The 22,123-nt window shown below is 38.4% G+C and overlaps 2 protein-coding genes across 28 annotated transcripts in view; one reads left to right on the top strand and one right to left on the bottom strand.

Moving 5' to 3' along the window:
* FAM13B (family with sequence similarity 13 member B) overlaps positions 1-4,070 on the top strand; it is an 83,048-nt gene extending 78,978 nt beyond the window's left edge. For all 27 annotated transcript variants that reach the window (XM_026001321.2, XM_026001323.2, XM_026001324.2 and 24 more), the window contains one exon: positions 1,708-4,070. In XM_026001321.2, the coding sequence (XP_025857106.1) occupies positions 1,708-1,831 (124 nt within the window). In that variant the 3' untranslated portion in view covers positions 1,832-4,070. The remainder of the gene's footprint in view (positions 1-1,707) is intronic.
* A 1,278-nt stretch (positions 4,071-5,348) lies between these two features.
* PKD2L2 (polycystin 2 like 2, transient receptor potential cation channel) overlaps positions 5,349-22,123 on the bottom strand; it is a 39,625-nt gene continuing 22,850 nt past the window's right edge. The window contains exons 11-16 of the mRNA XM_072731911.1: positions 21,020-21,140; positions 19,723-19,824; positions 17,986-18,047; positions 17,330-17,381; positions 6,045-6,157; positions 5,349-5,445 (exon numbers count right to left, since the gene is read on the bottom strand). Of these exons, the coding sequence (XP_072588012.1) occupies positions 5,349-5,445; positions 6,045-6,157; positions 17,330-17,381; positions 17,986-18,047; positions 19,723-19,824; positions 21,020-21,140 (547 nt within the window). The remainder of the gene's footprint in view (positions 5,446-6,044; positions 6,158-17,329; positions 17,382-17,985; positions 18,048-19,722; positions 19,825-21,019; positions 21,141-22,123) is intronic.

The raw sequence follows: 22,123 nt of genomic DNA on the forward strand, positions 1-22,123 counted from the left end.
AAACATCTGATACAGTATTTCAGAGTTGTTCTAGGCTTGGTTGACTGGCAGTTATGTTGTGTTTTTGAATTCTACATTCTCACCCTTTTGGAAGTGTTTGTGAAATAAGATGTTTTTCTTTTATTTTTGTTTTTTCTTCTTTTTAAAGATTTATTTATTTATTTTAGAGAGAGGGAGGGGAGAGAAGGGAGGGAAAGAGAATCTCAAGCAGACTCCCGGATGAGCATTCTCAGAACCCTGAGAATCACAACATGAGCCAAAATGAAGAGTCAGACACTCAACTGACTGAGCCACCCAGGTGCCCCTATTTTTCCTTTTTAGGAAAGGTCCCTTAACATGATTGGTATTGTCACCTAGTGTGGATCTTATACTAAGACCATCGCTGGTTAGGCTACCTATTGGGCCATTCCAGGTTCCCCATTTCTAAGATATGTAACAGGGTGCCAGTCAGCAGTGTGGCTTCTAGAATACAATATGGCATGTGCTTTTATCTAACTGGGCACAGCTGACCCAGTGGAACTCTTTGAAAAGTAAGAAAAATACTCTTTTTTTTTTTTTTTTTTTAAGTATATTCTAAATCAGATGGTGGCCAGAAATGAGTGTTACCTCAGGCCTCAGAAAAGTTTTTCCATGTTTGTAACTGGGCGGTCTTACCAAGCCAGTAGCTACATTACAAATTCCAAAATGTGTTTACTTTGAAACTTCTATGTAGTTGGCAAAAATGGTCTTATTTATTTATTTATTTATTTATTTATTCATTCATTCATTCATTCATTCATGAGAGAGAGAGAGGCAGAGACACAGGCAGAGGAGAAGCAGGCTCCATGCGGGGAGCCCGACGTGGGACTCGATCCCGGGTCTCCAGGATCAGGCCCTGGGCCGAAGGCGGCACTAAACCGCTGAGCCACCGGGGCTGCCCGGCAAAAATGGTTTAAAAAAAAAATCCCAAGTGTGGGTGCCTGGGTGGTACAGTTGGTTAAGTGCCGGCCTTTAGCTCAGGTCATGATCCCAGGGTCTTGGGATCGAGCCTCACATCAGGCTCTCTGCTCAGCAAGAAGTCTGCTTCACCCTCTCCCTACTCTTCCCGCCTGCTCATGTCTCTCTCTCTTGCTCTTAAATAAATTAAAAAAAAAAAAAATACCCTCAGTGTAAGAATGCATTTTTCAAGTATCTTCTTATTTTTTTTGTCTGAATGGAAGAAAACTTTGCTTATAATTATACTCAGGATGGTTTGATGCTTTACCTAGAGATTAAACTGAAATGCATTGGGTCATTAATACAAAGTGAGGAAAACTACTTTTTTCTGTGGGTAGGATGTTTTACATGTCACTTCATTGAAGCCACAGTTTGGTAAATGTATGAAATGACTGTAACCTTTGGCGCTTAATATACACTCATAGACCTGACTGAGCTTAGCAGTGCATATCTTAATAAGATATTTAATTACTTCCTAGTTCTTAGCAATGATCATTGATAAAAATATAGCATTATTTAATCTGTCAGCAGAGAAATTCGTCAAAAATAGAAGTTTTTTAGGAATGTTCCTTGGAGATGGGGGCGGAATTAGTCCAGTAATCTTTTTTCTTGCAGAGGAATTTTTTATTGGAGTTTATATTTGATAACATTGTGTCTCATATTAGGACAGCTTCTGGAACTTTATTTTTCAGATGATCTCTAGAATATTACAGATTTTATTTTCTTCCCTAGGAATGCCCAGAAAGAGGATCGTGTTCCAGTGCTTGAAGAGTATAGGGAGTACAAGAAAATTAAAGCCAAACTTAGGCTTCTTGAAGTTCTTATCAGCAAACAAGATTCTTCAAAATCCATATAAAGTATGCTCTTTGAAAACATCATAAAAATCAGTTGTATTCCCTGAAGCTATCATCGTGTGTACTTGGCTGGTACTTGAGTTCATTTTGTCAGGCACTCCAGGAGTATCATTTTGTACTTGGTTGTGGTGCCACTAGAGAAAAATGGGAGGGTAAGTAGACCCTCTTTAGGGAGTGTGGTGTTCCATATTAACCACAGACTGTCCTCTCCACACCTTTAGCAAACATCCAGTTTTCTTCATTGTTTTGTACTACAGATACATCCTGTTAGCAAAAGACTAGTACTTTATTCTTTCAACTTCAAGAACTTTGGAGATACAAGCTTTTTGTTATCATCAACTTTATTTTTATTATTTTTTTAATTACTGAAGGAAATTCAGAGGAACATCTTCACATTGAATTCTTCGGTTGCCTTTTTCTTACAGAATGACTGAAAATTTGAAAGAAAAGCCTATAAATGTGCGCAAATGCAACTATGTCCTATGTTTTCTTAGAAAACCAAAATCAACTGAAATTTCAAGTCCTACTGTGGAACACATTTCTGTTTAATTTCCAAAGTGACACTTTCTCACAGGTAGTATGTTAGCAAAATTTTCCAATTCACTGGTCACACAGCTCCTGGATGAAGATAACAGAGGGTAGACCAAAAAGTGACCTTGTTTTAGTATAGTGAAAACACACACCACACATCAACACAGAACTGAATCATATCACATGCTGCCTATGGGACATAAGTTACTGTTTCCTCAGTTACTGTTTATTAGCTGGTGATGATGTGCTTTGTCTGAATCAGATCCTGTATTTTTTCCCCCATCCACCTCCAGAAAATGTGAGAAAATAGCCATGTCTCTGTAGGAACACTGATGGTGCTCAGCTTTGTGTGTTCAGTCAGATGGGTCTAAGTTGGCAAAAAGAATCATTATGCCTGAATTAAATCTTTTCTTAACAAGGGCTATACCACTGCATTTTTACATGTACCTTCAGGGGGTTGCATCATTTTTTTTTCCTCTTTTAATAAGCAAAATCCATAAAACATCCTCTTAACAGGAACACTTTGCTCAGTCACATGCTGTTTAAAGCAGTTGTGTAGTGGTGTTCAGAGATGCGTAGTGGTATGCCCCTTGTCATATACTCTAAGCTTATCTTTTTTTCTTTAGCTTTGCATGGCTTTTCTTCAGGTACTCTTCTGGTATTCTGCTAATCATTTTCACAGATTGGTGACTTTATTTGGGCTAAGAATATAGTTCATAACAGTGTATTCTGGTTAGGCTTAATCTAAGTGTTAATTTTTTTCCTGGTGCTTTTTTGGATTGTTGAGTGTCTCACTTTGTGCCCATGTTTTGCATGCATTGACTCATGCATGGTTTTCTTAACTAGATAATACTAACAGTTCCATATAAAAATGGGACTTCTGCAACATACTTTAATCAAGTGAGGGAAGCATGAACCTCATACTTCTGGCACTATTACATAGTAAGCACATGAAGTAGCTCGAGAATAAGTAGTGTTTCTAGTATTTCACATTTCATTTGTGTGTGCAATGCCTTTTTGGGGGGGGGAAGGAATGTTCATTCATGGTGAACATGTAGTTCGGGAATAAAGCACTAAATCCAGCCCTTTCCGTGTGATTTCCTTTTGATAACAGCTAGATTATTCATAATGTATACCTAGAAAAATGAATTGAAAATGCCAAAAGAAATTACTACTTTGATTTGAATCCAGCATGCAGTGTACATTTAATTTCTTTCAGTCTCCAGACAGGAGTATATCCAAACATCTGATTTAATGTGCACTGTATATTGTTTTATATGAATGTTTTATATACCACATGCAAAAATGTCCATATGCACTATTTAAATGTTTTAAATAATATATTCCTTCTTTATAATGCTAAATCTATATGAGTACCATATTTTTATAAGTCAGTGGCCTGACTGGTTTCATTTTAGAATTAACAGCTGCTTCATGGTGTTGGTTATTCACTGTTAACGTTTGGCTGCGAGTAGAATAGACAAAAGTGGCATGGTGGCACGTACCTGCTGCGTGACAGTATTGTGTGTTATAGTGGAGCAGTAGGTGGTAGAATTAGGCAGTTGTGATAGTTTTACTTTGGTGCAAGTAGAAGCTGTATATCTATATACAAATAATATATAGATATATATGGCCACCAATATAATTGCATTGCTGTGTCTGGCACTTCATTGTATAGACTTTTGTAATAAAAGAACTTGAGTGTTCTAAGTCATTGTAAATGTTTTTTGTTTTGTTTTCATTAGAAGTTAAAGAAAATGGAGACCTTAATTGTTTCCTTCCCTTAATGTTCTTAGGCTTTGTTTGAGTTACCTCAACCAGGGACCATGTTGGGGGACAAGAGTGTGACTAAGTCTCTTGGCTGGCAGCAGCTCTGAGGATTGGTAAGACAAGGAAAGGCCACGCTGTTTGTTGATAGCTTTGTGGAAATCTAGGGGGAAGATGCAGAGAGAACCATCAGCACTTCTTACTGCAAGTGAACTATCCTAATAAGCAAACTTGAGGTACTATTTCTAAGAGAAGAGGTTGCCCTGACTGAGGTGGATAGATTTAAAATTGATTGAGCACCAACGTAGAAGTTGAGTGTTATGGTCCCATGTTGTTGTTTGGGCCAAGAGAACATATGGCTCTTTTAGGGGGGCTTATGGAACCTACTAAAGAAATTAGAAGAGTTACTTCACACATTTTTCCAACCACCCAAGCAGGGCTTTTGAAGTGCCCTTATTCATACTTCTCATACGTTAAGCTGACTTCTCTTAGCCCTGATACTCCTACCTTGTTCTTTGTTTTTTAAAGTATATTTTGCTTTTAGAGTAGTTGAAGAAACACTTTTAGGAAACCTTAAATGTGTTACTTTAGAAGCTTTCTAGATGAATTTCCAGTGTGAAAATATTAGTGAAATTTCTGTAGGAAATTGGGAAGTTTGTTCTTCTACATTTTAACTTTTTCTAGGTGACCTCAAATTGGGAAGAATGGAGATGATATTATTTTATTTGGGGTCCATATTATATAATGGTTTTCCAGAATCCTAAGGATTTATTAATTTATCCTAGAAGAAGTTACAACATATGGTACATGATAAAAGCACCAACATTTCTATATTTTAGGTAACATTAAGAAAACTGTTTTTACATAGTGACCTATTAGAGATCCTCCCCACAAACCATAAGCAGCATTATTTTGTACTTTATCTTCACATTGCTAGAATTTAATAAATCTCATGAAATCCTTTACGTGTTACAGTGTGTGTACTCTGGATGCTTGCTGTAATACGCACGGATCGAACAGGAGGTCCCATTCAAGGGCACTTAATATTTGTAAATCTCTTGGGATTATCATTGGCTCTGAAGATAGTTTGATGATAGATAGGTGTAGTGTTTTTACAGTGTATCTATAATGGGCACATGTTTACCAAATAATTCAGTACAAGGAGAAATCTTTGTTAGAAATGCTCAGTGATCATACCATATGTTCTCACATGCCCTTGTCTCAAGATTGTAGAGCTGAAAGCTTTCGCATCACTCGGTTTAGTTTTAAACTGACATAGTGTAATTCCTTCTCCAGCTCCACGGCATATAAAAAGAGTCTAGAGGATAATTTAGAAGGAAGCAGAGAATGAGTAACATACGTTTGTGCATAAAGAGTCAGCAGGTTGTTAGTACCTACCGTGAAGTACTTGGGAGTTTCTAAAACATGGCCTAGTGTGGCCAAGTATGGATCTTATATTCTAAAACTGGAGAAGAGTTTCTGCCATTCATATCCAATATAAATAGCAGTCCTCTTTGGAGATATAAGGATAAAAACAATTGGTTTCACTCTCACCTTAGATCTAAACAAGTAGAGTTGTGCTTTCTGTTTAATTTCAAAGTTGTGTAAAAAGGGCACCTGGGTGGCGTGGTCAGTTGTGCGTCTGCCTTTGGCTCAGGTCATGATCCCAGGGTCCTGGGATCAAGTCCCGCATTGGGCTCCCTGCTCAGCAGGGAGCCTGCTTCTCCCTCTGCCCCTCCTCTTGGTCATGCTCTCTCTCAAATAAATAAAAAAATCTTTAAAAACAAAAAGCTGGGTAAAAATGAGAAAAAGGGGTGGCATCTCCAAAAGGTCTAGTTTCAGGAAAGTACTGTAACTTGTGTCCCCAGTCCCCCCATATCATGATAGCCTACAGTGCCCTGGTTGGAAGTTACTTACTCTCGAAATTCTTGTTGAGTGACAGGCTGGTAGTCATCTTGAATTTCTGTGGAATAGTACTTTTCCTCAAGCCTCTCTTTCCACTTTTTCATCCGCTCTGCACTTTGGATCTCCTGTCAAGGCAGAGGACAAATATAGTTGCCATTTGTAGCTGCAACCTTTAAATTTTCCTGTGTTAATGAAGTCTTTGGCACACAAGCACCATGGGGTTGAGAATCTTAAACTAGTCCACTCTCCAGGGCTGTGATGTTGAGCCCCACGGATGCCCGACCCGGCTTTCAGGTCTGTGAGTCGGCAGATTCATTTGAGAGGACTTGGTGTTAGAACTGTTCGTTGGAACTAGGGGATTTTTTAAATTAAAATCGTCAGCTTATTCTTGTTTTACTGCCTCTTCTCCTCTGCTTCTCTGGCTGAATTTCTGATGTTCCCTGTTCTTCACTTGGCTAAGGCTGAGCTGTTCTTTTCTGTACTTCTGTTGTTTAATGAAGCCAATGTACTTCTGAGTACATCTGTGGGTATTTGCCCTCCCAGCTGCTTGGAAGCCACACTCCTGTTGCCTTACCTGATTAGAGTCCCCAGTCCCCTTTTCGGTATTACTGCATCAATCTGCGCACTCCCAATCTGTCCACAGACCCCAAAATAAGTTCGGCATACCAGAAAATTCTTGTTGCTGCGTTTGTCTCTGCTCCTACAGAATCCTTCCTGTTTTGTCCTCATCACCACCCACTTCCCTTTTCGTGTCCAAAGAACTTTTTCCCAACTTTAGAAAAAATGCACTCTTAGGTTGTAGAAAATAGGGATAGCACTTTAAAAAAAATAGGAAAGAGGAGACCTTGTGTCCAGAGGTGATCCAAAGACTTCTTGGTGAATCAGTATGATACTGCCCTACTCCAGCAATAATGTGAAGTACCAAAGTTACCGAAGTTGATCCCTTTATGAGGATTCTGATTACATTCCCCAGAGAGGATGGTGACACCAAATTTGTACACTGTTTACGGGATAAGTGTGTGCTGTTCTGGTCAGAGAAACTACTCCATCAGATAGTCTGTCTTTAGCCAACATAGCATAAGTAGGAAAGGATGGCTTCCAATCCTGCTAGTTTTACTTTGCCCACAAAGCATTCGTGTTCTGACATAATCACTTACACTTTAATGTGTTGTTGAGGTGGCAGACCCTGCAATTCTTTCTAAATGACCAGGCCTGTTAAAATGTGACTGTATCAGTGCTACGAGTTAAATAGACAGCCTAGTTAACTTGACTCATTGTTCAAAAAAACCCATCTCAACCGTCACTACTTCTGTGAAACCCGCCTTGATGTTCACAGCAAAGTGGTGCCTTCCCTCATGAGCCAAGCAGCGATGCTGGGGCTCTTTCTCCTGGGTCCAAGGTCCTAATCATCTCCCATCTTCCCTGTGGATAGCAGCTGCCTCTTACTGTTGTCTCTGCGCTTGTTTAGTGTCCAGCGCTGGCTCTTCTAGTCCTCTACTCCCTCAGGAAGGAATTCTCCATAGTAAACACCCTCTCTTTGGACTACCTTGTGTGTTTTTAGTTTTCTGATTGAACTGATGGGTATTTGGTAGCAGGGGAACTCCACAAAGAAACGCCCTCATAGATCATGTGCTTCCACCAGGGGACATGATAGCTGACTTAAGACTACCACCTGGCCGTTTGGGATTCCTCAGGCTACTGAACCAGCAGAGGAGTGGGACTGACCCCAGCCAATCACCAAAGGGAAATGGGTTGCTGCTACAGAACAGGTGTAGAGAGGGCTCTGTTTGGAATCCAGGGAATTCTTTGGGGGATGTCTCTTTTATGTCCAAAAATAAACTTTGTGGTTTAGGGGATGCCTGGTTGGCAGAGTCAGTGTGAGCAGGCAACTCTTATCTTGGGGCTGTGAGTTCGGGGCCCCGTGTGGGGGGTAGAGTTTACTTACTAAAAATGAACTTTGTAGTTGAAAAGGAATTGTAGTTCTTAAGGAACTGTAATATCATTAGAAAACGCCTTAACATCACTCAGAGATAGCTACAATTGTTGGGACTTTGCTTCTCCCTTTTGGGAGAGAGGATAAACGTGCCTTCCTTTGTATAAAAGATTATATATACACACAGAACCTTGAAAAATAGTTGATGTCTTTTTGTGCAAGTTCAGATGCATGTACTAAATAGCCAAAAGGGTGATTTGGACCTACTACTTATCTGATTTCTCTCAACTCAGAATTTACCCTTTCATGCTCTGTGATGGTAGGTCTCAGGTTTTAACAAACCTCATTCCCCAGACTCTTGCCACTGGCTTGTTAGGTTCTGCCTTAGTAGAAGATGGTGAGGTGACAGGTCTGGGTTTTGATCAGGTTAACATTGCTTCTGCAAATGGTAGTCCTCTCCAGCATCTGTGGTCGGCTCCAGTGTCCCACCTTGAACCAGGCTCATCACACTCCCTCAGAAATAGTGGCAGCAGGTGGGGTGGGGGTCACCCTCAGAGCTGTCTGAACAACAGCTCTACGACAAGGTTCAGATGACTTCACCTTTTTCTGCCTTTCTGTACCCATGTAACCAATTCCCTGCAGTAAATTTTTTCTATTTAAAATATATACTGTGGTTTCCGTTTTCCTGACTAGGTCCTGAGTGAAAGTAAATATTTGATCAAGTGTATTTTGTGTCTTTCAGGAATGCTTTAATTTTCCTAATCTTGGTTTTAAACACTTTTTATTAAATTCCTGGGCATTTTCTATTTTGTTGCTATTATAAATATTGTTATAATTTTTAATGAACTAGTTGGTGTTTGCATATATGACATAACTGTATTTATGTAAATTATTCTTTACCGTTGCTATTTTGAATTCTGGTACTTGCATACCCAAGAGACATGCATACCTATCTGCATGCATAGGAAACTTAAGAGAATTGTATGTGAAGTAGAGGTAGTTTATATCTTTTCCCTCTCAATTCTTATACTTCTAATTTTTTTTCTCTCAATTGTTTTTGGCTGATCCTTCCAGTACATTCTTTCTTGTTCCTGACGTGTCCAGTGTTTCCCCGTTAAGGTGAAGCTCGCTAGCTTAGTGGTGAGATAAATATGTTTTTATCATATCAAGGAAGTGTTCATTGATTCCTGTTTTTGTTTGTTATCCCTCTAAGGTTGGATGTTGAATCTTATTAAATACCCAACATCTGTGGAAAATGATCATGCAACTTCCCTTTTGGATCTGTTAATAGAATGAATTATGTTAATTAGTTGATTACCCAATTTTAAACCACCTTTCCATTCTTAGAATAAGCCCTATGGAATCATGATATATTATTGTGTTCTGTTAGATTCTGTTGCTAATATTTTATTTAGGATTTTTTTTTCAAAGATTGTATTTATTTATTCATGAGAGACAGAGAGGGAGAGAGAGAGAGGCAGAGACACAGGCAGAGGAAAAGCAGGCTCCATGCAGGGAGCCCGATGTGGGACTCGATCCCAGGATGCCAGGATCACGCCCTGGGCCAAAGACGGGCACTAAAACTCCTAAGCCACCCAGGGATCCCTATTTAGGATTTTTGATAAAAATTTGTAAGTGATTGTGTGTGTGTGTGTGTGTGTGTGTGTGTATTAGTCATTTTACATAATGACTATGGCCATTTTATAAAAACAATTTGGAAGGTTTCCATTTGCCCTTTTTTTTTCTGGAATAGCTTAAACAGGTTGAAACCATTTGTTCCTTACAAATCTGATAAAATTCCTTTGTGAGGCCATTTGGGCCTGATTTTTCAGGTAGCTCTTTGATGACTTTCTTTCTTTTTAAACTCTATTCTGGGCTCAGTTTTGATAAATTTATTTTCAGAGAAAAATTACCCATTGCATTCAGTTTTTCAAATGTTATTTGCATAGTTATACAAAGAAGCCTCTTTATGAGCCTTTCCCCCCCCTTTTTTTTTCAGGTGGACAGTATAATAATTTCATATATGTATATACTGTGAAATGATCACTATAGTAAGTGTAGTTAATAGTCAACATCCATCACTACACAGTTAGAGGTTTTTTTCTTGTAATGGGAACTTTTAATAACTTTTGGATATATAATACAGTACTAGTAACTATAGTCCTCATTCTGTACATTATATCCCCAGAACTTGTTTTTCAACTGGAAGTTTGTACCTTTTGACCACCTTCACCTATTTTACCCACTCTGACTCCTCCTCTCATTGAACCACCAATATCTTCTCTGTATCTGTGAGTTCAATTTTTTGTTTTTGTTGTTGTTTTTATTTCACATATGAGATTGTACAGTATTTGTCTTTCTCTGACTTATTTTGCTTAACATAATGCTCTGGAGGTCTATCCATATTGTTGCAAGTGGCAGCATTTCCTTTTTCTTAAATGGCTAATATTCCTTTATACACATATCCATTTCTTTGTCCATTCATCCATTGATGGATACGTAGGTTATTTCCATGTCTTGGCTATTCTAAATAATGCTGCAATGAACTTAGTGTAGATATCTTTTTGAATTAAGTGCTTTATTTCCTTCAGATAAATACCCAGAAGTGGAATTACTGGTAATCATGTTAGTTCTAGTTTTAATTTTTTGAGGAACCTCCATATTTTCCACTGTGGCTGCACCAGTTTTCATTCCCACCAAAAGCAACAAGGGTTCCCTTTGCCAACACTTGCTATTTCTTGTCTTTTTGATGATAGCCATTTTGACTAGTGTGAGGTGATAGTTCATTTGGTTTTGATTGGCATTCCCCTGATGATTAGTGATGTCGAGCACCTTTTCACTACTTGTTGACGATCTTTAAGTCTTCTTTGGACAAATGTCTATTCAGATCCTCTGTTCATTTTCCAATTGGATTGTTTGTTGCTATTAAGTTGTATGAGTTCTTTAGATATTTTCAATATTAACTATCAGATACATAATTTGCAAATATTTTCTTCTATGCAGTAGGTTGCCTTTTCATCTTGTTCCTTTGCTGTACAGATTTAGCTTGATGTAGTTCCACTTGTTTTTGCTTTTATTGCCTTTGTTTCTGGTGTCAGATTAAAGTCATCACTGAGACCCATGACAAGGAATTTATTGCCTGTGTTGTGTTAATTTTATGTAAATTTTATGGAAGATATTGGTCTAGTCTTGCTCTTTTGCATGTGGCTCTCTAGTTTCCCCTGCACCATTTACTGAAGAGATTGTCTCTTCCCCATTGTATATTCTTGGTGCTTTGGTTGTAAATTAATTGGTTATACATGCAAGGGTTTATTTCTGGACTCTCTATTCCATTGGTTTTGTGTCTCTTTTTATGCAAATACCAGAATATTTAGCTTGCCAAAGCTCTGGGTTTTTTCATTTGTTTCTTGATTTTTTTTTAGAGAGAGAGCACAAGTAGGAGCAATAGAGGGAGCAGAGGGACAGGGAGAGAGAAAAATTTAAGCAGTCTCCACGCCTAGCACAGAGCCAGATGTGGGCTCAATCTCACAACTCAGATCATGACCTGAACCAAAATCAAGGGTCAGATACTTAACTGACTGAGCCACCTAGGATGCCCCCAAAGCTTTGTAATATAATTTGAAATCAAGGTGTATTAAGCCTCCAGCTTTCTTCTTTCTCAAGTTATTCTTTCTCAAGATTGCTTTGACTATTTGAGGCCTGTAGTTCCATACATATTTTAGGATTATTTATTCTATTTCTGTGCAAAATGCCATTGGAATTTTGATACGGATTGTATTGAATCTATATATCACTCCAGGTAGTATGAACATTTTATCGATACTAATGCTTCTCATCCGTGAGCATGGAATATCTTTCAATTTGTATTTCTTCAGTTTCAGTGGTATTTTTTAAACTCCTTGTTTCTTATTTCTCCCATTGAAATTTCTTACTATGCATGTTTATGCTTTTTCCCTCTTATTCCATATTTGTTGACTAGTAGTTTCTTCCCACTGATCTTTTCAAAGAACCAGCCATTTTATTTATACAACTTTGTATTTGCCACTCATTAATTCTATTTTTTATCGTTATTTATTTTTTCTATTGTTATTTCCTAACTTTTTGAGTTGCTTTTTTTTTTTTTTTTTAAGATTTTATTTACCTACTCATGAGAGACACAGAGAGAGAGGCAGAGACACAGGCAGAGACACAGGAAGAGGGAGAAGCAGGCTTTATGCAGGGAGCCCGATGTGGGACTTGATCCCGGGTCCCCAGGTTCACCCCTGCCCCCAGACCAAAGGTGGTGCCAAACTGCTGAGTCACCCGGGCTGCCCACTTTTTGAGCTACATATTAAAATCAGTTTTTCAGTTTTGATTTTTACTGGTAAATTTAAGGCTGTTGATTTTCTTTTTTTAATTTTTTATTTTTTTTTAATTTTTATTTATTTATGATAGAGAGAGGCAGAAACACAGGCAGAGGGAGAAGCAGGCTCCATGCACCGGGAGCCCGATGTGGGATTCGATCCCGGGTCTCCAGGATCGCGCCCTGGGCCAAAGGCAGGCGCCAAACCGCTGCACCACCCAGGGATCCCAAGGCTGTTGATTTTCCTCTGGCATTTGACTTTGTCTCATAGATTCTCCTTTATAGTGTTTTTATGTTTTTTCATAAGAATTTTGTGATTTTATTTTATATTTCCTATTTGATTCAATAATTAATAGTTTTTTTTAAAAAAAGATTTAAAAAGTGTATGTGTGGGTGGGGGGAAGGGCAGGAAAAGATTGGGTAGAGGTGCAGACTCCCCGATGAGCTGAGCAGAGCACTGCATCCCATAAGGGGCTCAACCTCACCACACTGAGATCATGATCCCAGCAGAAATCAAGAGTCCAGTACTTAACCGACTGAGCTACTCAGGCACCACAAGAATTGTTTAATAAAATCTTAATCTTTTTATTTCCTCATTTTGTTAAAACATTTTTACTGTGTTGCTTTTAAATAATCTTTTCTATATTAACCATTTTTTGGATTTATTGAGGTTCTTTGTGGCCCAATATATGAATGTTTTTCATGAACGGGTTTGGTTTTTTAGCCTTTTATTTTTCCTGATCTCTTCTCTATTTTTAGTGTGTTCCTGTCGGTTTCTTATTTTATAAGTTTAGTAGGCCATACTTAATGGAATTGATGCTGTATTATTTGATGCATAATCATAACTATTAAAGTAGATGTTAGCACCATAAAGTGCCCTTCATGCCATTTAGAATTCTTTAGTTCTAGAATTCTACCTTGACTTACATTCAGTTGTGTCCTCTAAATCTTTTGCTAAACCTGTTTACACCTTTGCTCATGCTTTTATTTTTATTTACTTATTAAGATTTTATTTATTAATTACTGAGACACACACACACACAGAGGCAGAGACACAGGCAGAGGGAGAAGCAGGCTCCATGCAGGGAGCCGGTCATGGGACTCGATCCTGGGTCTCCAGGATCACGTACGTCCTGGGCTGAAGGCGGTGCTAAACTGCTGAGCCACCCGGGCTGCCCTGCTCATGCTTTTATATTGAACTCTTCTGAATCACTTTGTTTTAGGTACATGTTTTAGAATATAGCATGGAATTGGGTGTTGCTTTGTGATTTAATCTGAAAATGTTTTTTTTCTTTTTCAGTAAATTAAGTTTAGTTGCTTGTACTGATATGTCAGACATAACTGGTCACATTTACATCATACTGTTTTATGGTGTGTTTTAAATTTCTTACCACATGGTATATTTTGTTTTCATTTTTGTTTTGGTTCTTCTGCCCTTAGGAATGTATGTATTTTTGTTTTAGTGGTTTGTTTTTATTCATGCCTCTCTTTTTTTTTTCTTAAGATTTTATTTATTTATTCATGAGAGACAGAGAGAGAGAGAGAGAGAGAGAGAGAGAGGCAGAGGGAGAAGCAGGCTCCATGCAGGGAGCCCGACGTGCGACTCGATCCCAGGACTCTCCAGGATTACGCTGTGGGCCAAAGGCAGGCTCTAAACCGCTGAGCCACCCAGGGATCCCTTTCATGTCTCTCTCTCTTTTTTTTTTTTTTTTTTTAAGATTTATTTATTTATTTATGGTAGACATAGAGAGAGAGAGAGAAAGAGAGGCAGAGACACAGGAGGAGGGAGAAGCAGGCTCCATGCCCGGAGCCAGACGTGGGACTCGATCACGGGACTCCAGGATCGCGCCCTGGGCCAAAGGCAGGCGCTAAACCGCTGAGCCACCCAGGGATCCCCTCATGTCTCTTTTTAATACAACCTGGGTTCTCTCTTTCTTGCTGTGGCTCCCTCAACAAAGAAACAAGTTCAACAAGAAAATGAGCTTGTGGTATTTTCCTCTGTATTAACCCAAATATACTTAGTCTTATTACTGTATTTCATGGTATTTTAGAGATGGAGTCTAGTGTAAGACACATCATTCTTTATGGACAACTTAAGAAAGAAAGGCTGCCAGTTACAATATGATACAGTGTCAGCTATAAGGCACATCTTGATTTTAATTATGTTAAAATGTGAAAAAAATGTTTTAAATTCAATGAAACAATTTCTTACTCTTATTGTATTAAATATACTAATACATTCTTACTGGTTATTAACTCTAAATGATAATTCTTTAACTTTTAGCTATATATGCGAACCAGTCAACTTTTTTTACTTTATACCTTCTCTCTCCCCTCTTCCTTTTTCCAAAATTTCTCCAATCGTCTTTTGGTTGGCTGAAGCCAATCCATTCATAAAATCCTCAGGAATACAACAGTATTCTCTGAGTTCTTGCATGTTTTTTTTGTTGTTGTGTTTTTTGTTTGTTTTTTTTTTGTTTTGTTTTGTTTTTTAAGAGGGAGAGGCAGAGACACAGGCAGAGGGAGAGAGGGAGAAGCAGGTTCCATGCAGGAAGCCTGAGGTGGGACTCAATCCTGGGTCTCCAGGATCACATCCTGGGCTGAAGGTGGTACTAAACCGCTGAGCCCCCGGGCTGCCTGAGTTCTTGCATGTTTAAAACTACTTGAGCCTTTACACTTGAAGCAGAGGTCTGCTGGATATAAATATGCTTGGCTTACATTTTCTTTCCTTGCATATTGTAGATATGGTTCTTTTGATTATGGTGTTGAATGTTGTCGTGCTAACCTGGTTTTCTTTCTCTCTTGTAAGTCTATATTTTACTTGGATGAGTATTATGTTCATTCTAGCTGATTTCCCCTGGGAACACAGTATGATTTTCTTTCTTTCTTTCTTTCTTTCTTTCTTTCTTTCTTTCTTTCTTTCTTTCTTTCTTTCTTTTTCTTTTTTTCTTTCTTTTCTTTCTTTTCTTTCTTTCTTTCTTTCTTTCTTTCTTTCTTTCTTTCTTTCTTCCTTTCTTCCTTTCTTCCTTTCTTCCTTTCCTTTCTTTCCTTTCTTTCCTTTCTTTCTTTTTAAAAGATTTATTTATTTATTTATTCAGAGAGCGCGAAAGAGAGGCAGAGACACAGGCAGAGAGAGAAGCAGGCTCCATGCGGGGAGCCCGACGTGGGATTCGATCCCAGGTCTCCAGGATCAAACCCCGGGCTGCAGGCGGCGCTAAACCGCTGCGCCACCAGGGCTGCCCCACAGTATGATTTTCAATTTACATCATCTTTTATTTCAGAAATGATTTAAAGACTCTCAAACTTAGGGAAAACAATACACTTTTTTTTTCCTTCGAACTATCTGGAGTTGCCAACACGAATGTCCCATTGTCCCTGAGCACATCAGTGTGTATTTGCTGCTACAAGGACATTCTCCTTTATAATCACAGCATAAACATCAGAATCAGAAAATTGATATTGATAGATTATTATCCTCTAATGCTGAGTCTCCCATTCGAATTTCCCGGTTGTCCCAGTGATGCCCTTTATAGTAAAAGGATCTAGAGTCCAGGATTAGGCATTACAATGATTTGTCTTTTACTCTCATTCAGTCTGGTATAGTTCCTCAGCTTTACCTTGGCTTTCTTGATACTTTTGAAGAATACAGGCCAGTAGTTTAGTTTTGTGTGATATTTTGTTATGTTACACATCTTTGGCAAGAGCATTATAAAAGCTGTGTTCTCTTAGCATCTTATCAAAAGATGTATGATTTCAGTTTTTTCCCATACTGACCAAGGCACTGTCTGCCAGATTCCCCCACCCTGACATAACTCGTTTTTTTTTTTTTTTGTAATTAATATGCATTTTGTGGAGAAGTATGCAGAAGTTCCATTTTCGTCCAATTTTTGTCCATGTATATGTTTAGGTCAGTGGAATCCTATGTTATTCAATGGGTTACACATATTATTCATTATGGTGCTTAAATATTCCCAGATTTGGCTAGTGAGGGCCCCTTGAACCTGACCTTTTGTCTTTTTAACAGATCTTCATCATTCTTTGAGCACTTTTACTTTCTGGCTCAACCAGATATTCCAGACTCACGTTGTATTTTCCAGCCCTGGAATTTAGCCGTATCTCCTCAGAGGCCCTGGTTCCTTTTAGAAGAGAATGGTATTTGGAAACCAAGGTCTGGGCAACTAACCTAGTTTTTACTTCTAGACTTAGTGTGTAGATAGAGCTATAGAATACATACACACGCACACCTACAATTCTAATCCAACACCACAAAGTTCATTTTAACCTTCAGCCTTTCCATTTTGGGACTCCCTTACTTCACAGTTGGGAACCTCACTCCAGTACATGTATCACTGACCTCTGAACAACACAGGGGCACCAACCCCTGTGCAGTTGAAAATGTGTGTGTAACTTTTGACTCCCTGAAAACTTAACAACTAATAGACTATTGTTGATTGAAGCCTTACCTATACTATAAATGGTTGATTAAAACATTTTCTGTATATAATACGTATTATATACTGTATTAAAGTACTGAGAAGATCATAAGGTAGAGAAAATACATTTGTAATAAATACTGTGTTTTTTTTTAACCCACATATAAGTGGACCCGTGAAGTTTAAACTGTGTGGGTCCACTTACACATGGATTTTTTTTACAGTACTGTAAACATAACCTTTCTGTTCAAGGGTCAACTGTATAAAACATTAAAGTGATTCATCACATTAATGATATCAAGAGGAAAATTACATAATCATGTCAATAAGAGTATACTCACTAAACCCTGTGTGATAATCCCACAGCGACTATACAGCTGTAGGACCAGGAATCTGGCTGAGAGCAACAATAAGACAGGTAGCTTGTAGGATTGAAATGACTTGTTCTAAACAAAATAGCTAGACTGGGAGACGTTTTTGGAGGTGGCAGCTACTGCTCTAAAGAATGCAGATCATTTCAATTATTTATCAGAACTCTTGTAGGCATATTTCTAATAAAGCTATCTTTATGAGAAAGTTAAAATCTTACATTTTCATCAAAGCCTTCTCTTCTGGCTTGCTCAGCCAAATCTCCTTTCATACTAAGAATATAAAATAAAAACCAGAGACATATGACAGTAGAAAAGGAAATGCCAACATAAAATATGATCAGCTCTATAGTTAGGCTCTGAACTGCATTTTTGGTCTTTTTGATAACACCAGTCATTTGGAAAATGTGGTCATTAATAAGTTCTCCAGAGTGTCACATCTTTAGATATAAAAAAGTGTTTATATTATGTCCCATGGCCACAGGCCTGGGCTTGGGAAGCATTTTGGCAGCAAAATGATTTATTAACTATAAAGGTATCCTTAAATATTTTGTATAAAAATGTTCTTATTTTGATAGCTAAGTCAATGTGCTTAGTGCAGACTAAAATTTTTAACTACCTTTTTAGGGGGTCTGTATTATCCTGTCCAGTTTTCTGTTAAAGCTTTTTCTGAGTTGCATGGCATATGTTCTATTAATTTTTAATTAGCTTAGCTTAGAATATCATAGCACTCTCAGAATTAGGCACTATTGGAGGATGTATTGACAACGTATTTGGAATCAACACATTGGATGGTGATTGTTTTGCAATCAAGACCTCACTCATTGTGAGTTTTTCATATAATATACAGTCTTAAATGGTAAGCTAAAAATCCTACCTTATGTCTTCATCCTGTTCAGGTTTCTTTAGTCTGAGCTTTTCAAGAACATTGTTGTAACTCTAGACATAATTAAAAATAGTTTAAAACTTCAGCAAATAAATATCCTATATTCTGATCAAGGAAAAAGAAATATGGAATGCTTGTCTCTAGGGACTACTACAACCCTAAAGAAATATGGAGGCAGTGCTATGATTTTCTTTCCTTCACTTTGTCACTGCATATGTTTTCTGCCTGCTAGTGAAAAAAAGGGGTGCTCTTGTGGGCATCACACTTGAACTTGAAAAAAATGATTAAGAAGTTTTATTAACATTTATTGCATTTAAGAATATTAACACTTGGGATGCCTTGTGGCTCAGTGGTTGAGTGTCTGCCTTCAGCTCAGGTTGTGATTCTGGAGTCCTGGGATCGAGTCCCACATTGGGCTCCCTGTGTGGAGCCTGCTTCTCCCTTCTGCCTACATTTCTGCCTCTCTCTGTGTCTCTCATGAATAAATAAATAAAATCTTTAAAAAAAAAGAATGTTAAAAAAAATAAATAAAAATAAAAAAATAAAAAAAGAATGTTAACACTCTAATGCACATTAGCAGCATAATAATCAAGAGATGAAAGATGAGGGATCCCTGGGTGGCTCAGCGGTTTAGCGCCTGCCTTTGGCCTGGGGTGTGATCCTGGAGTCCCTGGATCAAGTTCTTCATTGGGCAACCTGCATGGAGCCTGCTTCTTCCTCTGCCTGTGTCTCTGCCTCTCTCTCTCTCATGAATAAATAAAAAAATCTTTAAAAAGATGAAAAAACCTACACTTTAGCTCACTGGAGGGCATATTAATAGTTTCATTTTACAAGTGAGTTCTGGGACAGTTTTCTTTCTTTCTTTATTTTTTATAAGATTTTTTTTTTTTTTTTTTTTTTTTTTTTTTTTTATGATAGTCACACAGAGAGAGGCAGAGACATAGGCAGAGGGAGAAGCAGACTCCATGCACCGGGAGCCCGACATGGGATTCGATCCCGGGTCTCCAGGATCGCGCCCTGGGCCAAAGGCAGGCGCTAAACTGCTGCGCCACCCAGGAATCCCATCTGGGACAGTTTTCAAACACTAATAACCTCACGTCTTTTAGGACTTTTGCTATGTGAAGTGATGTGATTAGAGCCATGGCTATGCAGAGGTGGGCAAAATGGCATACTCATGACTCTGCTAAGAACTCAAGTGAAGTAGGTGCTGAAGAGGACAGGGAAGATGCCAGTCTGTCAAGGAGAACAGAATGTCAGGATGGAGGGAGCATTGCTGGAGTCAGTGAGTGACATGAGCAGAGGCGCAGGGGGAGAAGTACAGCAAGAGATGGTACACAGCATTGTGCTCAAACATGAGCTGGGACATAACAATGCTGTAAATGGAGTTGAAGGTAGGAACGCTATATGTAGTTCAGTGATAGTGATTAGAGAGAAGTTGGGACTGTGAGACTTAAGGAGGCCCTTGGACTTATTTGATGGGTCCAGAGAAACTCTGAAGAATTTTGGCAGAGAAGTGATAACATAGCTGGCTGGTGCAGGAATGAGGCCAGAAGATGTTACTATCTCAAGGCTGGGTGAAGAATATGTGGAGGGCCCTAATCCAGGGTCGGCAGTGAGAATTCAACATGTCCTTGAATCTCGCAAATGTGAACTAAAGCCTCCTGTCTCTCTCATGAATAAATACATAAAAGCGTAAAAAATTTGAGTTAGGAAAAGACTTGGACATACCTTTTTAATCATTTTACCAAGTTCAAAATCTGGTCGTCTGCCTATTGAATAATCAGCTTTCACTTCAGAATAGGTATCATTAATAATTGCCAAGAACATGTTCTGAAAAAAAATCACATAATTATTTCAGTAAAAACTTACATGTTAGCGACTCTGATAAGTGCTGGGATTTGTAAAATTAGATTTAAAATTTTAAAGTAGCTCATATGGGGCAGCCCGGTGGCTCAGCGGTTTAGCGCTGCCTTCAGCCCAGGGCATGATCCTGGAGACCTGGGATCGAGTCCCATGTCAGGCTCCCTGCATGGAGCCTGCTTCTCATGCTCTTTATCTCTCTCTGTGTCTCTCATGAATAAATAAATAAAATCTTGAAAAAAAATAAAAATAATGTAGCTCATATGATCAGTAATAGAGAAATGGCCATGTAGACTATAACATAGTAGAATGAGGAATGTATAGAGTGTGGATATAGGAAAATATGTTTATGGTAAATGAGAAAATATAAAATACGCATATGAACTGGTATATATGTATATATACACACATGCAAATACACTAATTGGTAAACATTGCATATCAGAAGAAAATAGAATAGCTATATGTTCATGAGAGTATTTTTTTTTTAATTTTATAAGCTGTTTAAATGCACAGCCATACTAAAGCTCTTACGAATACTCTGTTCATATAATACAAACAGCTGTGGTAAGGGTATTTTACTCTCCGCCTACCATTCGCTGAGGCCCAACTCTGTCACTCTGAGGACTTTTGGCCACCACCAGGGCTTAACTGCTGCACGTTGACAAAATGTTTTTAAGGAGGACTACAGCAATGCCTGGACTAGGAAAACAAGTTTTCCTGATTAGGAAGACCAAATAAATTTGTCCTGAGCACACATGGAAGACCCATCCTGGAGACCTAAAAATCACAAAGGTAGGAGCTTTTAGCCATAAGAGCTAGAAGCCATTGTGCTATGGGCAGAGCATATTCATCCCTACCAGTGTGGGATGTCTTGGGCTGGAGAGACCTGGGATATTCAAGTTACATGTGGAGAAGATTGAGCACATGACTAGCACACAGGAGACCCCAAGATGGTAACTACTGTGATTATGGTCTCCTTTGGACAAATTGAAAACATCTAGACACAGGACATAGCCTGGATTCTTAGGAATCCACACAATTCCTAATAAATATAAAAAGTTCTGACAGCTAAGCAGTGATACTGTAATTTCTTCTAAGTAAATTTCATTTTTTTTTATTCTAAAAAAATACAAGCAAAAGGAACATATACGATCATACTTACCAGCAGGACAAAGAACACAAAAAAGATGAAAGTGATGAAGTAAATGGGTCCCAGGATACGATTGGCTTGCTGAATACCAGCAAAATTAAAATCTCCAAGAACAATTCGAAATTGTGCAAATCTTTGATAGGAAGAAAGGAAAACATTATATCCCCTCATACATAAATGACAACTGATGGGGGTTACCACTGTGTCTAGGAAAATATCCATCCAGCTGCATATGGCATAGGTTCTCTGGTGTTAGTCATATTAGCACAGTCCTATAAAACTAGGTGTGGAAAGTCGCCTCACAGTTAAGATAAAGTACTTCAGTAGCTCAGCGGTGATTCAGGAAATGACAGGCTGCCACTTAATGTTCACCTGCAAGATTTGGCCCTTGAGATACCTGCTTACCAATTAATCTTGGCTATAGCTTTCTTAGCCTTTCCTGTGCTCTTCTAAAACTTAGAATACTTGACCTTGTCCAATCAGAATTTTCAACTTGTACCTACACCCAAGAACCCTAAAATTTCAAATATCAAAAATGTGCTGTTTAAATTGTACACCTCTTCTGCTAAAATAAGATGCAACAATTTGTCACTTGCTGAGTCTCAAGTGCTGGTAATGATCCTCAAATATGATCTGGAGTTTTTTTGTTTTCTTTGGTTTTTTTTGAAGGAGAGCACATGCCAGTGAGCAGGGAAAGGGGCAGAGGGAGAGGATGAGAGAGAGAAGACTCCCAGCTGAGTGCAGAACCCAACTCAGGGCTCAATCCCAGGACCCTGAGATCATGATCTGAGCCAAAATCAAGAGTCAGATGCTCAACCAATGGAGCCACCCAAGCGCCCCCTGAGGTTTATTTTATTCTCTTCAATAACTATCAATCTTGGATTTGATGTAAAATAATATTTAAAATATTACAGATCTTCATTTTATTAATACTAAAGGTGGAAAATTAAGAAATTAAGGCTTTGAATGAGCACAGTAGTAGGAGAGGTAGAATTAGGATTACTTAACATCTTATTTTCTCATCATTAATTTGCAATGGCATTGCCAGACATGCCAGGCATATGTTATACATTATATAGATTATTCATTTTTTTTAAGTTGAGAACTGTTTAATCT

Source organism: Vulpes vulpes, chromosome 12 (genome assembly GCF_048418805.1).
Source record: "Vulpes vulpes isolate BD-2025 chromosome 12, VulVul3, whole genome shotgun sequence".
In the NCBI taxonomy this organism is placed as follows: domain Eukaryota; kingdom Metazoa; phylum Chordata; class Mammalia; order Carnivora; family Canidae; genus Vulpes; species Vulpes vulpes.